At 47.4% G+C, this 13,498-nt stretch overlaps 3 protein-coding genes across 7 annotated transcripts; 2 read left to right on the top strand and 1 right to left on the bottom strand.

The window, feature by feature from the left end:
• The first annotated feature begins 849 nt into the window (after nt 1-849).
• On the top strand, nt 850-6,387 carry LOC148901947 (uncharacterized). 3 transcript variants are annotated; one of them, XM_088990095.1, is made up of 6 exons: nt 850-1,004; nt 1,668-1,745; nt 1,907-2,113; nt 2,199-2,363; nt 2,443-2,650; nt 4,416-6,387. In XM_088990095.1, exons 3-6 carry the CDS (start codon nt 1,969-1,971, stop codon nt 5,137-5,139), a joined length of 1,242 nt encoding a protein of 413 aa, XP_088846221.1. In that variant the 5' UTR covers nt 850-1,004; nt 1,668-1,745; nt 1,907-1,968; the 3' UTR covers nt 5,140-6,387. The 3 variants fall into 3 exon arrangements, with proteins under 3 accessions (XP_088846221.1, XP_088846222.1, XP_088846223.1); XM_088990096.1 differs by having other exon boundaries at nt 1,904-2,113; XM_088990097.1 differs by lacking the exon at nt 1,668-1,745 and having other exon boundaries at nt 872-1,004.
• A 10-nt stretch (nt 6,388-6,397) lies between these two features.
• Nucleotides 6,398-13,103, bottom strand: cyp17a2 (cytochrome P450, family 17, subfamily A, polypeptide 2). Of its 3 annotated transcripts, none has more exons than XM_088990091.1 (10): nt 12,756-13,103; nt 9,513-9,666; nt 9,324-9,444; nt 9,116-9,254; nt 8,688-8,917; nt 8,543-8,629; nt 8,275-8,469; nt 8,038-8,204; nt 6,838-6,941; nt 6,398-6,768 (listed from the first exon to the last, which is right to left on the bottom strand). In XM_088990091.1, exons 2-10 carry the CDS (start codon nt 9,587-9,589, stop codon nt 6,497-6,499), a joined length of 1,392 nt encoding a protein of 463 aa, XP_088846217.1. In that variant the 5' UTR covers nt 9,590-9,666; nt 12,756-13,103; the 3' UTR covers nt 6,398-6,496. The 3 variants fall into 3 exon arrangements, with proteins under 3 accessions (XP_088846217.1, XP_088846219.1, XP_088846220.1); XM_088990093.1 differs by having other exon boundaries at nt 12,762-13,103; XM_088990094.1 differs by lacking the exon at nt 9,513-9,666.
• LOC148901946 (uncharacterized) lies at nt 9,697-11,945 on the top strand. The gene is made up of 2 exons (XM_088990100.1): nt 9,697-10,591; nt 10,743-11,945. The coding sequence occupies exons 1-2, from the start codon at nt 10,480-10,482 to the stop codon at nt 11,627-11,629; spliced, it is 999 nt and encodes a 332-aa protein (XP_088846226.1). The 5' UTR covers nt 9,697-10,479; the 3' UTR covers nt 11,630-11,945.
• Nucleotides 13,104-13,498: the final 395 nt, after the last annotated feature.

Here is a 13,498-nt window from a genome sequence, read left to right as displayed (position 1 = left end):
GTACAGCCTGTCAGTTTGTGTGCACGGGTGTTTGTGTGTTGTGTACTTTCTATCTTGTGGGCCGCTGACGCGACCCTTGTGGGGAAAGGCAGATCAGAAAACGGATAGATATATTCAATTCAAATAAATCAAACACCGTTTATTATAATACTGTACAGATTAATGCATTACTTGTGTTTGTTAAAACACACACACACACACACACACACACACACACACACACACACACACACACACACACACACACACACACACACACACATAAATTTAATAGTAACCGCAATATTGGGGAGGAGCCAGTCAATTTGTTTATTTTTCAGCATCGTTCGGCTCAGTAAACCAGACATGGGTGCAAGATTCTGCGATAGTTTCTTTGCCTTGTTGCTAAGGGAAGCACAGTGCACCCTAATTGGCCAAGAGCCTGCCTCGTAATCCAATCAGTCTCCAGTGATTCCCCAGGCACGTGAAATCATCAGTAATTAGTCATGATGATAATAGAAAATAAATATCCCGATCAAAATTTTAACGAAATGGTAAACCATACACTATGACTCTGCTTGTTGTTTTTTGCCGCTGCTTACAAAAAAACATGTTGAACATGTTGAATATCAAGTTTAGGAAATGATACAGAGTTTGCTCTTTTTCAAAATAAGTGACATTGCTGGAAGAAATGTTGATGTTGTTGTCGCGTTGTGTGGGCGTCATGTTCGCCCACACATCTTCATCAAACATAATCTTAAAAGTCAAATGCAGGAAAAGAAGCAGAAGTCTTTTTTTATCATCGAACCATCGAGTTTAAAAGGTTTCCAGAAAGCACTTTTGTTTCGAAAGTGCACCGGACGTAGGTGGCGCAGTACGGTAGACCTACGTGCGATGGGAGCTGATGGCGGCGGGGCTGGCGGAGGGTCTCACCGAGGAGGCTGGGAAGGCTCCAGGTAGAGCGAGGAGGCCCCGGTTGTACCAACACAACGAACCAGAAGCCCCCAGCAAGGACGAATGCAGCGGTACGCGTCTTTTTTGTCTTAGATGTGAACGGAACGTGCGTTTGTTTGGATGTGGCGTTTATGTACCACACGCCTTCATGTATCGGTTGGTTTTGCACTGATTGTGTACGGGATAAAGCTGCTAGCTGCCTCTTGTCATGACTTCTTCGAAGGTTAGACGGCGCTGGTGAGTCTTAGCGCCTTCAGTTGTTATGGCAACTGCTGCAAACGGACACCTGACCCGCCACAGGCAAAATTAACACTGACTGGATGCTACTAAAATAGCTACAAAGAAGCTCGAAGGAAGAACGTTACTATTTCCGAACCTTTACTGAGATGTGTAAAGAAAACGTCACACTTCTGGCAACAGCAGAAATATATATGTCGAAATAATGATGTTCTTTTTTCAATTTACTGTACTCACAAATGTACTTTCGAACATCATTTTGAATCTTAATTAAGGATGCTGATTAAAATTTGACATCATGAGAAAGGGGTGATGCTACCAATGAACACAATGTGCAAAAAATACTGAAAGCTTCAACAGTCATGTCAATTCAAAAGTGTAGAGGAGGTCGAAGGAAGTTCACCTGTTAAAGGAAACAAAGAAGTGGGAGCTTTTGGGGAAAATGGAAGGCACTTATTCAGAGCGTCGTATGTACGGTATGCCTTCTGTCTCTGCAGGTAGGATCTCCTCTGGGCTGTCATCTTGTCTCCTCCAGCAGTCGTGTCCCTCTGTGTGGCCTTTGAATGATTTTGCCGGTTAGCATAACTTGTGTCGTCAAAACGCTAACAAGCTGACATCTCAAGACAAATCTCCTCACAGTTACCTGCAATAAGATAGCTGTGTGCTGAGATCAAATTGACTTGTAGTAATAATCATGGAACGACAAGGATCAACCAGCAAGTTGTGTGGCTAGCAGGTGGTGAGCACAAGCAGCTAACGGTGGCGCGGTATTAGGGAAGTAGGCGGAGCAGGGGTGCAATGGAGTACCACTCTGGTGGCAGCCTACCCCTGCTGGGGAGACCGCGCTACTGCCCTGGCACCAACGCTAATGGCGGCTACCTGTGCGAGACGGGACACTGTTGTGGTGAGACAGGCTGCTGCACGTACTACTACGAGCTGTGGTGTGAGTTCTCTGAATCATTTCTGATGCACCAGTGGCCTTTAGAGGGACTTTGTACCTATTTTGTGATATTTTATGTCACTTTCAGGGTTCTGGCTCCTGTGGACGGCCCTCATCATGTTCAGCTGCTGTTGCGCGTACCGTCACCGCCGAGCTAAAGTGCAAGCGCAGCAGCAGCAGCGGCGCCAACGAGAAATCAGCCAGCTGGCCTACCGGGGTACCACCTCCTACCCGTCCTCCATGTTGGACCTCAGTAAGTCGTCCGCACTTTGTGTGTCTCCGACGGAGGAGGTGCACCTCGCGGCGGATGTTGACATGTGACCTGTGCGCAGGTTTCCTGGCGTCGCTCAAGCTGCCGTCGTACGAGGAGGTGGCGGCGGCCCAGCCCTCCACACCACCGCCCCCTTACAACTCGGTTTTTACGGCGCCGCGCTATCCGCAACCCCCCCGCGCTGCCGACCCCCACCTGCTCATGCAGCACGACCCGCTTCTGCACCACCCGCTCAGCGACGGCCCCTCCTCTCTCAGCTCAGACAACAGGTGCGTAGCCATAAGCTTTGTCTCCATTTCTCCAATCGAATGATGAAAAGCAGTCACATGACAACACACAAAATCTCCGTACCATCAAACAGAAGCAATAATTTCAAAGTAAAACTTGGTGAAAACGACAGAAAAAAATAATTTGACTGCATTTTTATAGATTCCCTTCATTTGTGATCCATTTAACTCATCAGAAAAGTCGACACGGTGTCATGATCCTGTTCTTCAGCGTCTCCAGCAGGTGGCAGATGCGGGCATTCCCTTCTGTGTACACATTTGCTGCCAATTTTTCTCATTTAACTCATTCACTGCTATGCCGAAATTTGTTTGGGTTTAGATTTTTCTTGCTGGTGGGGTGCTGATCAAGCTCCGGTCATATCAATCCCTTCATTCAATTTCATATTTCAACTAAACGCTCAAATACAAAACATCACCAGTGTGCTCCAGAAATCTGGACTACAGATATTGGAGAAGGTTTATTCTTAACTCATTCACTGCCATTCCCAAATTTGGGATTTTGTTTCGTTTGTTCGCGCGGGGGTGTTGATAAAGCGCTGATCTGACCTCTGGCAATGTTTTTCCCTCCCACGAGGAGGCAGAATTTGCCTTTTGTACAGCCGCCCCCACTTTTAATGCAGATAACTCCAAACACATATAATTTAGGAATTAATGTTTTTTACTCTAAAGTTTCTTACGCTGCATTAAATATTTATGTAGTCCTAAAACTCAATATTCTGTGGGTCCTGCAATTTGAGAGAAATGACAAAAACCCTGGCACTGGGGTGGATACATTTTTGCACAACTGGCAGTGAATCAGTTAAAGTGACATTGTTGGACAATACAGTGATACCTCAGCTGATGAATGCTTTAGCTGACGAACTTTTTGCCTTATGAACATTAAAGGACAACGACACAATTTTTTTGTTTCCTAACTGACATCAGAAAAACGTTTTATAGCATCTAAAATACCCAAAACACGCAGGCTGATATTATTAGTCAAATGCAAAACACCAATAAAAATGACTTAGTGTCCCAAACCTGCCACAAAATGAGCTCAGAACTGGGGAAATTCAGAAAGTCCCGCCCTCTTGTTCGTGACGTCACGCCAGAATACTCCTTCACAAACTACCTTGGTCCAGAATCAAAACAATGGCTTCAGGGAGTTCAGATTCGGAGAAGTTGCTTTCTTGTTACTCATCCAGTTATGAATATGATTCAAATAGTTCTGAAGAGGAAAGCATAAATGTTTGCAATTGATTAAAGAAGTCTTTCCGTATCAATTCGAGCCGTCTGGACTCCAATGTAGCGTCCCAGAAAATGCACAAGATGGCGCACAAGCTCCTTTGGAAATGGTCTGATTTGTCCGCTGGGAATTTGTGTCAACTGACACCTTCTTTATGACACACAACGATTCACCATCGCGTTATTTATATAGTTTTCCTTCTAATCTCGCGATCAACAGGGTGTTTTCAGATGAAAAAACGTACACTTTCTGGGAACCAATTAAGTTTGTAAGCTGAGGTATCACTGTATTTGAATTTGCACCTTGCTACTTTATATTAGTTTCGAAATTTCCTTCATGCTTTAATTTTTAGAAAAGCCAGAAATTACTTGCGAGTTATCACGGTAGTATTCCAGTTGTTTTTGCTGAATGCTGAAGTATTTGGGTTTCTTGAACCATGTTGTGCTAAAATATGATCGAAAATAGTAACCAAAGTGTTTGAGGCTAAAACCTCAAACCTGCTATTTTGTTTTCCCCATGCAGCTCCAGCTGCTCCTGTGACTCCTGCTGCCCCTCCTCCCTGTGTAGCTCCTTCCCCTCTGCACCCCTGACCTACGAAACGGACACAAGTCACGGCTCCACGCCCAGCGAGGTGGCAGCCCTCCCCTTCGATGTCGCTCTCGAAACCCCCTCACCAGCTCCTCTCTCCCCCGTTCCCGACACCACGCCTGCCCTCGCCGACACATCCACCGCCTCCAAAACCAGCTCGCCGCTGCCCACCAGTCCACCCGCGAACCCCGTCCCAACTCCGCTCGTAGACCCGGATTCCGCCCCCGAAAAGTCGGGGTCGCCTGGGTCCAGCGGGTGCGCTGCCCCCTGCGCCCTGGCCCCTCCCTCCACATCTTTCCTCCTGGATGCACCACTACCCGCCCGGCCCACTCAGGCGCTACCCAAGCAGACGCTCTTCTCGCCGTGCGTGGATGTCTTTCCAGCGGAGCCGGAGGAAGAGGCGAACGAAGACGACATGGACGCCGACGAGAGCCAGTACCGTCACCGAAGATTGACCGGCGACTCGGGCATCGAGGTGTGCCGCTGCCGCGTCCAGGGCCAGGAGGCGCAGGAGGAGAATGCCGAGCCAGAGAGCGGCAGCGAAAGAAAGAACTCTGAGCTTCACGACAGCGTGGACTGTCCCTCCAAGTGCGGCGCCACCCCCTGCCACCCCTGCGAGGAGGCGGGCGATGTCGTGATCGTTGTGGAGACAGCGTGATGGACAGATGCGGTTGTAACTCCAGCCAATAGACGCAATGCTCCAGCCATCCATTTTCATTTCGAATGTCGACTCTTTCTTTTTGAGGAGGACACACTTCCTGTTGGACATGGATATGTCCCGATGGGTCATGGTCACCCCCTGATTGACACAGAGACTTCATTGAACATAAGGGGCGTCATGTTTGACACATATGCGTTCTGATTAGACCCGTGGATGACCATTTGGGCTTTTACATACGTATCCTAATTGAAAGTGGTTCCACGTCATTGGACAATTCATGTTTGGATGTGGATATGACATGGTTGTGTCCTAATTGGGCACTGGTTCATGGGGTATACTTTCAATTGAACATGTACACTTCCAGAATGGACATTTTCAAGATAGACACATTCCGTTTGACATTGTACACTTTGAAATCTGGACATGAACTTCTTGATAGGACACAGATATGTACTTCCTGTTGAATGTCAACACCGACTCCTAACGTACACTCATGGACACTTCCTGTTTGGACATGGATAACTCCAGATCGTATGTCTTCACTTCCTGATTGGAAATGGACCACTTCCTGATCGGTCATATACACCTTCTGATTGATCGTGCACAGAATCCTCAGCGGACATTAACACTTCCTGATTTGACATGAACTCTTACTTATTGGAAAATGGAGACTTCATGATGTACCGTACACTCGATAAGACAGGCGAGTGGGAAAATGAGGCTCCACTCCCATCGCTCCTTCGTGTGTGCTAGATGTGGTGCTTTTCTTCTTTAGCTGAGGGACTGCAGCTCCAGAGCGCCCTCTGTGGTGGATTACTGTTACTACGCTCGCCAAGTTTGTAGCTCTCTTCTTCTTTCTCCTTTTGGTGCTTTTTACCGTAGTCACAATATCCAACTTGAATGTAAGTACGTTAACGCAGTGCTTGCCAGATGCTAACTACCTAGGAGCTCAGCACTAATCACCAATAGCGCCCAATGTTGGTAAAAAATGATGGTGGCAAAGCAAGAGGTTAATTTTTTTTTTGTAAAGCCATTAAAACTGATGTGTTGGGGTGTGATTGTGGTAGTGGGAGGGGTTGGCTTCGATATTGCAGTACATTACTTGCGTCTGGTTTCCAACTTCGACGGGTTTAGTTTTTTTCTGCTCGTCGTGACTTCCTGTTTGTGTCGTGATGAGGCACTAATGAGGCCATGTCTTCAAATTTGTATGATCTTGAATATGTGTTTTAGTGTGTGAGCTGTGCTAAATAAACGGATCACGTGTACAACGCTATTGTTTATTAAAGCACTTCATATGATTTCGGATCTTGCTAATCATCAGTGATTAAAAAAAGACATTTTCATAAGCAATTGACTAGTTAACGTGAGTGCTAACGTCCCACCCCGCCCTCGGCTTGACGGCAACCTTATAAGGAAGTGGCTGTAATACCACGCCAAGACGCCCCTGCAGGTTTGGAGGAGTAGCCCCACTCGGTAGCATAAAGCTCATTCTCTGAAGCATGGAGGACAAGAAGAGGAAGAGCTCCATCCTCGCGAGCGATTCACCCACACAGATGCGAGGCCCCGCCCCAAATGGCAGAAAACAGGATGGTGTGACACGCTGACCCTGGTCATCAAGGAAGCGATCTGGAAAAGATTGATGATAACTTTTAAAGTTCATTTTTAATGCCTTTTTGGTGTGCTGGGATAGGTTACCTGGTTTGAACAAGTCCGGTTGGTCCCAGTGGTTGGGGTCATGATGGATGGCCCACATGTTGACCAACACGCGAGTCCCACGGGAGATGGTGTGACATCCGATGCTGCGGTTAGAGACTGATGTCAGCTCACAGGTGGAGACTGCACCCATCTGGGAATGTTTGGTGGGTGTCCAAAATTTTTGCAAAGGGGGCCAGTTTTGGTGTGTTAAAAATGTAGGGGGGGGGGGCAACTTTGGCGGACATTCTTTACATATTACACCAAATAATTTACAGACGCTCCCCAACTTATGAACGAGATACATTCCAAACGTTCGTTCGTAAGGTGAATTTGTTCTTAAGTTGCTTCAGTGCTATATTTTGTATGAAATGTATGTTTAAGGTTTATATAAGGTTTGCATAAGTAACCTGCATTGGTTTGTACTGAAAAATAAAATACAGTAAAGTCTCGTTATATCGATATCGGATATATCGATAGTCCCGGTTATATCGATACTATTTCTATGCACGCACGGAGAAAATTACATGCGCGCAGGGTCGGATATATCGATAGTCCCGGTTATATTGATATTTTTTCGGACTCCCTTGAATATCGATATAACGAGACTTTACTGTATTAATAAAACATATGCTCTATAAATATATGTACATGTACAACTGGGGAGAATACTATCTATGTTACTCAAAATGTTTGTATGTACCCTTGTTCGTAACTCCAATGTTCGTACCTAGTGCACGGTCTGTACATTTCAGTGAGCCATTCTGTTTTTCATATTTGATTTTTTATTTTAATTTCAGCTATCTTAAGTATGTGTTTTGGTTGATTTGAAACATGTTGGTATATCAAAATTGAATTAACACTGGAAATTTAATACTCACTTATCTTCAATTTTTTTTTAACACTAACAGTTGAACAGAAGTAATTGTTGTTTTGTTGATTGTTGCCATTTTAGAAAAAAATGTTTAAACGTTTTGAAAATCGCCATTTTGAAAATTGGGGGGCTCATTCAGTCAATGACTCATCTACTAATTGAGCCTCTAGATGGCAGCACTTAGCACACTCAGGTAACAGCGCTACTGCCCAATATATTTATTCTACATGCAGGCCAGAGGCTATTGATTTTATGACGGAGGCTCAAATTAAAATTGACCATGGGCCACAATTGGCCCCCAGTCCGGACTTTGAATGAGTCTGGTGTACCTGCTGTCCGTCATGGCGATGTGCGGGATCAAGACCGGGCTCACCGGTCGGATCCGCATCCCCTCGTTGATGATGCTATCCAGATAAGGGAGTCTCCCGCGGTCCGCCGCACGCACAGCTCGTTCGCCCACTTCCTCATCAAGTTCCCTCTGTGCTTTTTCCTGGACCTGCAGGAGGTGCCTCACATCTTCAGTCATCAAATGTGGCGTCTCACTGAAAGCAATTGTAACCCTGCACCTCTGGATGGTGCAGCAGGTAGGCCAGGATCCATAGCAGCGTGGTGGATGTAGTCTCCACACCGGCACCAAAGGCCTCCGCCGCCGTCATCAGCACATGGTCGTCCGTAATGACCGCCCCATCCGGCCCGGGTGAACCTTGACCCTTCAGCAAGGCATCTAAGAGATCTCGAGGTTCACCTTCGCTCAGCGTCGCCTGGAGGTTATACTTTGCTCAGTGGCAGGTTGTAATCTACGAGAACTTGATGCCTCCTCCTTACATCCTTCACCTTGTGTTCTTTCAGTTTTTGTGTGAGATGACGATCTCGTACGCTGATGCAGGCCCGTAGCTTGTTCAGCGACTCGTTAGGGAACACCTTAATTGCCGCAGAAACATGTGAGATGCGGGAGTTTCACCAATGGGCCGTCTTGTACCTTCATCCAGGAGAAGATGTCGACCAGTCCTCCCCTGGTGATCGTCTGCACAATGCCGTCATTATAGTGCATCACCTCCTGCAGCTCTCTGTCGCCATGTTTGTAGGTGGTGCCGAACACCAGCGCACACACCACGTTGGTGACGGCCGTGGTTACTGCCAGTGACGGATCGAAGCTCCGCCCATCGCCGGACAGCAGCTCTGCGCACAGGCTGTCCACCTCGGCCAGAACTGGAAAAATGTCATAGCCATAAACCAGGAGGTCCGTAGAAACTCACGTTACAAATTTTATTTGTTCCAAAACACGTTTCACAATAAAAATGAATGGAAATAAAGGTATTCTGTTTTCAGTCACACAACCAAAGCAATATTTGCCTGATAATTTTACTCATGAGGTGGATTTGTGATCTGAGGCTCAACTCTACCTACCGATATCCTGCAGCCGATTGCTTCCTTCTCCAAACAGAGCGAAGGAACTATGCACCAGGCGGCGATGCAGCTTCCATAGCGGCGAGTAGTCTGAGAAGGCAATGTCTTTCCCGCCACGAGTCAGCAAATCGGTGGTCACCTACCGAACGTAACCATAGTTGACGTATGGCACAAAATGGAAACACCCGACGTCTTCACGGAGCGTCACCATGCTGGGTCGCCCGGCAAAGTCTCGTCCTCGCTTCAGCAAAACTTCTCTGGCATAGTCCTGGTTGTTGACCACCACGGTGCGATGCGGTCCCAGGTAGAACTCAAACAACGGCCCGTACCTGGTACACATGCACAATCTTGAGTAAGATGCTTGAGACCGTGCCTGTCTACAAGTTCAGGGTCTCACTTTCGGCCAAACTTCATAAAGAGCAGGTGTGGGGGTATGGTCCCCCTCATCCAAGGGAGACTGCCAACGACAGGCATCCAAGGTAGGCCGGGGATCCCGCTGGAGCGCTGACACAGCGTCGCCAGGATGGCAACTGTGGTGAGGACGAGGAGGACTACAAGGAGCGGCGAGACGGTCACGGGAAAGACATAGTCCACCATATCGAGGAAGTAAATACAAAACCCGAGTGCCTCGTCTTTTAAAGTCTGAGGGCTGGAGAGACCTTGCGCCGTTTGGAGGTCGGGTACATGTGTTTGTCTGCGTCAGGCGACCTTGCTGATATCACGGCGCATACCAACCCGAAGCAAATGTTGATCATTGGATGCTATGATAAAAAGCCCAGGGTTCAGATGGGTTACCATGGAAACAACAACCACTAGTGGGCGCTCCCGAGCATTTTGGGGGGGCATCTTTGATTATTCAACTTGTGAATGTCCACCTTGTCGCCATGGAAACCACATCCAATCCTCTGCGGCAAAACTGAGTGTTGTGTGTTTGTCGGACACTGTTGGTCCTTACACTCGAGGTCGGTGCAGATTTTCATTCAAACAGGAAGCAACAACACACACACACACACACACACACACACACACTTCATGGATGTAACTGCAGCGGGTGTCAGATGCACTGCCGCAGTGAGGAAAGCCCGCCGCTCCTTTTATGGCGCGGGGATGCCCGCCGTCACCGCAGGAAGTCGGCCATGTTTGGGCATTCTTGACGTGCACGGTGGGGGGAATCCCTCGCGCCGCTCTCCGCCAATGAGGAAATGCCAGCATTGCCACGGAAACGGAGGATATAAAAGAGCCGGCCAACACAGAATCTCGGCATCCTTGGCACAGAGTGAGCGCAGCGACCCAAAACTCTGGACGCATCATCCCGCCCCGAAAACTACTCAGAAGGAATTTCAACCTCTTTTTTTTTTACCGCCATGCTTGCCGAACGTCACTGCAACTTCCTGTCCGACTTTGAGGATGCGTGCAGCGCATGGGTGAACAGTGTGGAGTCGAACTACTCCGATGTTAATGAAACCGACCTAACAGGTGAGTTGCCGAAACCTCATCATCATCATCATCATCATCATCATCATCATCATCATCATCATCTTCTTGTTGCTTGCGTGCTGATGTCACCGTGCTGTTATGCAATAATAACAACCCCCCCACTCCCCCCACTTCTTCTGTCGCACTCCAGTTGTCTCGCCTGCAACGGACGCCTCCGACTCAGATTTCTTCTCTGACTTCAGCGACTCGGACTCGCTCTCGCCCTCCCTCGATTTCAACGGCAGCTTCCTGGTTGAATCCGCCGCACCTGCAGCCGTGGGGCTGAGCAGCACGGCGGACGCCATCCTCAATATGATTACAGAGATTGTCGGAATTTGCACCGAAATGGAGCAGCAGGAGGACACCGGCGCTTCCCCCTTGGTTACAGTGAAGAGCGAGTCTTCCGGGTCCAGCTGCGGGGCCGACTACCTGGCAACACCGGCCACTCCGGACTTGATTGAGGCTCTGCTGAGCCAAGATGGCAGCCAGGGTGAGATGAAAGCCTTGGAAGTCAAGCAGGAAGTGGTGGCGCCGGAGGACTGGCTGAAGAACTGGAAGGTTGGCAGTGAAGCAGACCGTGTCAAAATGGAGGTGGACATCCCCTCCACCCTGGACCCTGACCTCCTATCGTCGCTCCTCCACGGCGCCTTCCCGACCAGTGTACCAACGGGCGCTAAAGTGTCCCGGAAGGGCCGTAAAGTTCTCGCCAAGAGTGTCGTGAAGGCCAAGGCGTTCCCGTGCTCCGTGGAAGGTTGTGAGCGACGCTTCTCACGCTCGGACGAACTCAACAGGCACGTGCGGGTCCACACAGGACAGAAACCATTCCAGTGCACTGTGTGTGCAAGGAGCTTCAGCCGTAGCGACCACCTGACCACGCACACGCGCACACACACGGGCGAAAAACCCTTTTCTTGCGACGTGTGCGGCAAACGCTTTGCACGCAGTGATGAGAGGAAGCGACACGGGCGTGTGCACGTCAAGCAGCAGCTGAGAGCGCAGATGATGGCCGCCTATTCGCTGGCTGTAAACGCTGTGTGAGCGGCGGCATCTCGCCGAGTGTGCCGTGGCGACGGGGTTTGCAAAAACTTCAGGACCTAAAGGAGGTTCACTTTTGGTCTCCTGATAACACGCACGTGGGCCCGGCAGTTGCATGCTGGGAGTCGGACGCTTGGATGAGACCAATCAACTTTTCTGCATGAGGGTGAAAAGTCATGTGACCTCCTTGTTTGTACAATAGCTCTATTTTTATAGATGTTTCTATGAATTGTGTGAATTTCACTTGCGGTGATGCATTGTGGGATATGTGTATAATGTCCTTGCTTGAGGATGGCTCAATAAAAAAGCAAGAAACTGAGAGTTTTGAAAGGTGCTTATAAATACAATTTATTATTATTATTATTATTATTATTATTATTATTATTATTATTATTCGGGAATCCAACGTGCTTCCGTATCATCATCAACATTCAGCATGTGTCTGCATTTGTGCGAGAACTGGGAAGTTAGGGTCGTCATGGCAACTGAAGTTGTGTGAGTCATCTCAACACTGTTCCTTAAACAAGGTCGGTATGGCATGGGGAGCATCACCATAGCAACAATGCATAACATCAAGGTCAGCCAACGTGATTTTATAACAACAGTTAGTCACGTGATGCCAAAGGTCCTACACATATAACCTCTGTTATTAGTTCTCAATATTTTTATATATATTGTTCTTAAATATTACGTTTTTGAGGGAGTCATGGACAAACACCAACATCAAAAAACACTAACATATTGATCACAGAAATTTTAAGTGAAAATCAAGTGGATGTGTTTGTCTGAGGAACTCACTGCTTGTGTTTAAAAACGGAGCAAGGTAAACTAAACTATTTTAGCCAACTGTGTATTAGCGTGGGTCCCGAAAGCAGCCAACAAACTTAAAATTCAGTTTTTCTCAGACGAAGTAGGGCACAGTGACGTGCGGTGAGGTTCATGGCTGGTGAGGCACTGATGTCATCAGTCAGATTTACAAACGTATGAACTCCACAGAGTAGCTTATTCACCATTTGATTGGCAACGGTTAACGTGTTTTGTTTAAAATGTCATGTCAGCATTCTTCATATACTGTATACCAACTGTAGCATAGAAAATAAGAATTTAAAAAATGTTATTATCGTGTTACCTTTACTTATAAATGAAGTCCAAGTCTCTCTGTCTCAATGGAGATCACTGCCAGTGAAGAAAGTCGTCTTTGATCAGTCCTGTTCCGACTGTATGTTTTCAGTCTTTTCAGTGCTGAGAATGCCGCTCCACTGATGCTGTCGTAGCTGGAAGAGTGAGCACGAGCTGGAGCAACTTTGTCGCTTCAGGAATAGTTTCAATGAGATCCTTCTTGGCCAAAAAGCTGAGAAGCTGCCCGGGAGATTTACATTCATCCCTCACCGTTTGTGAGCTATACAGTCCGGTGTTAATGTTAAGCAGATTCCTTACTTACAGACAGTGTATTGTAGGTGTTCAAATACCTGACATGTTTCGGCGACTACTTCCGCCTTCGTCAGAGTGTCACGGATGTTGCTGTGACGCGCCATTTTCAGCTGGTGTTGCTATACAGTCTGGTGTTGGTCTTCCTTTAATAATTATCTCCTCCTTCGATTGAAAGTCCAGTTTAGAAAATTCTTTCAATTTAGATATGTAATCCACCATTCTGAAAATAAGCAACACGAAAAAAATGACTGGATGGTTGCACTTAACTTGCTAACTGTTTACTGTAGCTTGCTGTCACTAATTCTATTGTTCTGCAGCCGAGGAGTCGCAAGAAGAATCTCTAATCACCAACGACCCCTGTCATGAGGCAGGAGAACTGTTTGCCTCACCTATGCACACAGTTTTGATAAAAATGAAATAAACACTGTAGTGCAGTGTTTA

This window comes from Hippocampus bargibanti, linkage group LG02 (assembly GCF_051943395.1).
Source record: "Hippocampus bargibanti isolate YZ-2025 linkage group LG02, ASM5194339v1, whole genome shotgun sequence".
NCBI lineage: Eukaryota > Metazoa > Chordata > Actinopteri > Syngnathiformes > Syngnathidae > Hippocampus > Hippocampus bargibanti.
The sequence above is the reverse complement of the archived record's forward strand: the minus strand, read 5'-3'. Positions and strand labels throughout refer to the sequence as shown.

What these genes read in the sequence shown, in the direction of transcription:
- LOC148901947 (XM_088990095.1), top strand. Translation starts at nt 1,969, where the DNA reads ATGGAGTACCACTCTGGTGGCAGCCTACCCCTGCTGGGGAGACCGCGC. An exon ending in GTCCTCCATGTTGGACCTCA is followed by an intron (nt 2,364 to 2,442) that starts GTAAGTCGTCCG and finishes ACCTGTGCGCAG; the next exon opens with GTTTCCTGGCGTCGCTCAAG. An exon ending in TCTCTCAGCTCAGACAACAG is followed by an intron (nt 2,651 to 4,415) that starts GTGCGTAGCCAT and finishes TTCCCCATGCAG; the next exon opens with CTCCAGCTGCTCCTGTGACT.
- cyp17a2 (XM_088990091.1), bottom strand. Translation starts at nt 9,589, where the DNA reads ATGCCTGTCGTTGGCAGTCTCCCTTGGATGAGGGGGACCATACCCCCA. An exon ending in AAAAACTGAAAGAACACAAG is followed by an intron (nt 8,470 to 8,542) that starts GTGAAGGATGTA and finishes TATAACCTCCAG; the next exon opens with GCGACGCTGAGCGAAGGTGA. An exon ending in ATCGCCATGACGGACAGCAG is followed by an intron (nt 6,942 to 8,037) that starts GTACACCAGACT and finishes CTCTAACCGCAG; the next exon opens with CATCGGATGTCACACCATCT.
- LOC148901946 (XM_088990100.1), top strand. Translation starts at nt 10,480, where the DNA reads ATGCTTGCCGAACGTCACTGCAACTTCCTGTCCGACTTTGAGGATGCG. An exon ending in TAATGAAACCGACCTAACAG is followed by an intron (nt 10,592 to 10,742) that starts GTGAGTTGCCGA and finishes GTCGCACTCCAG; the next exon opens with TTGTCTCGCCTGCAACGGAC.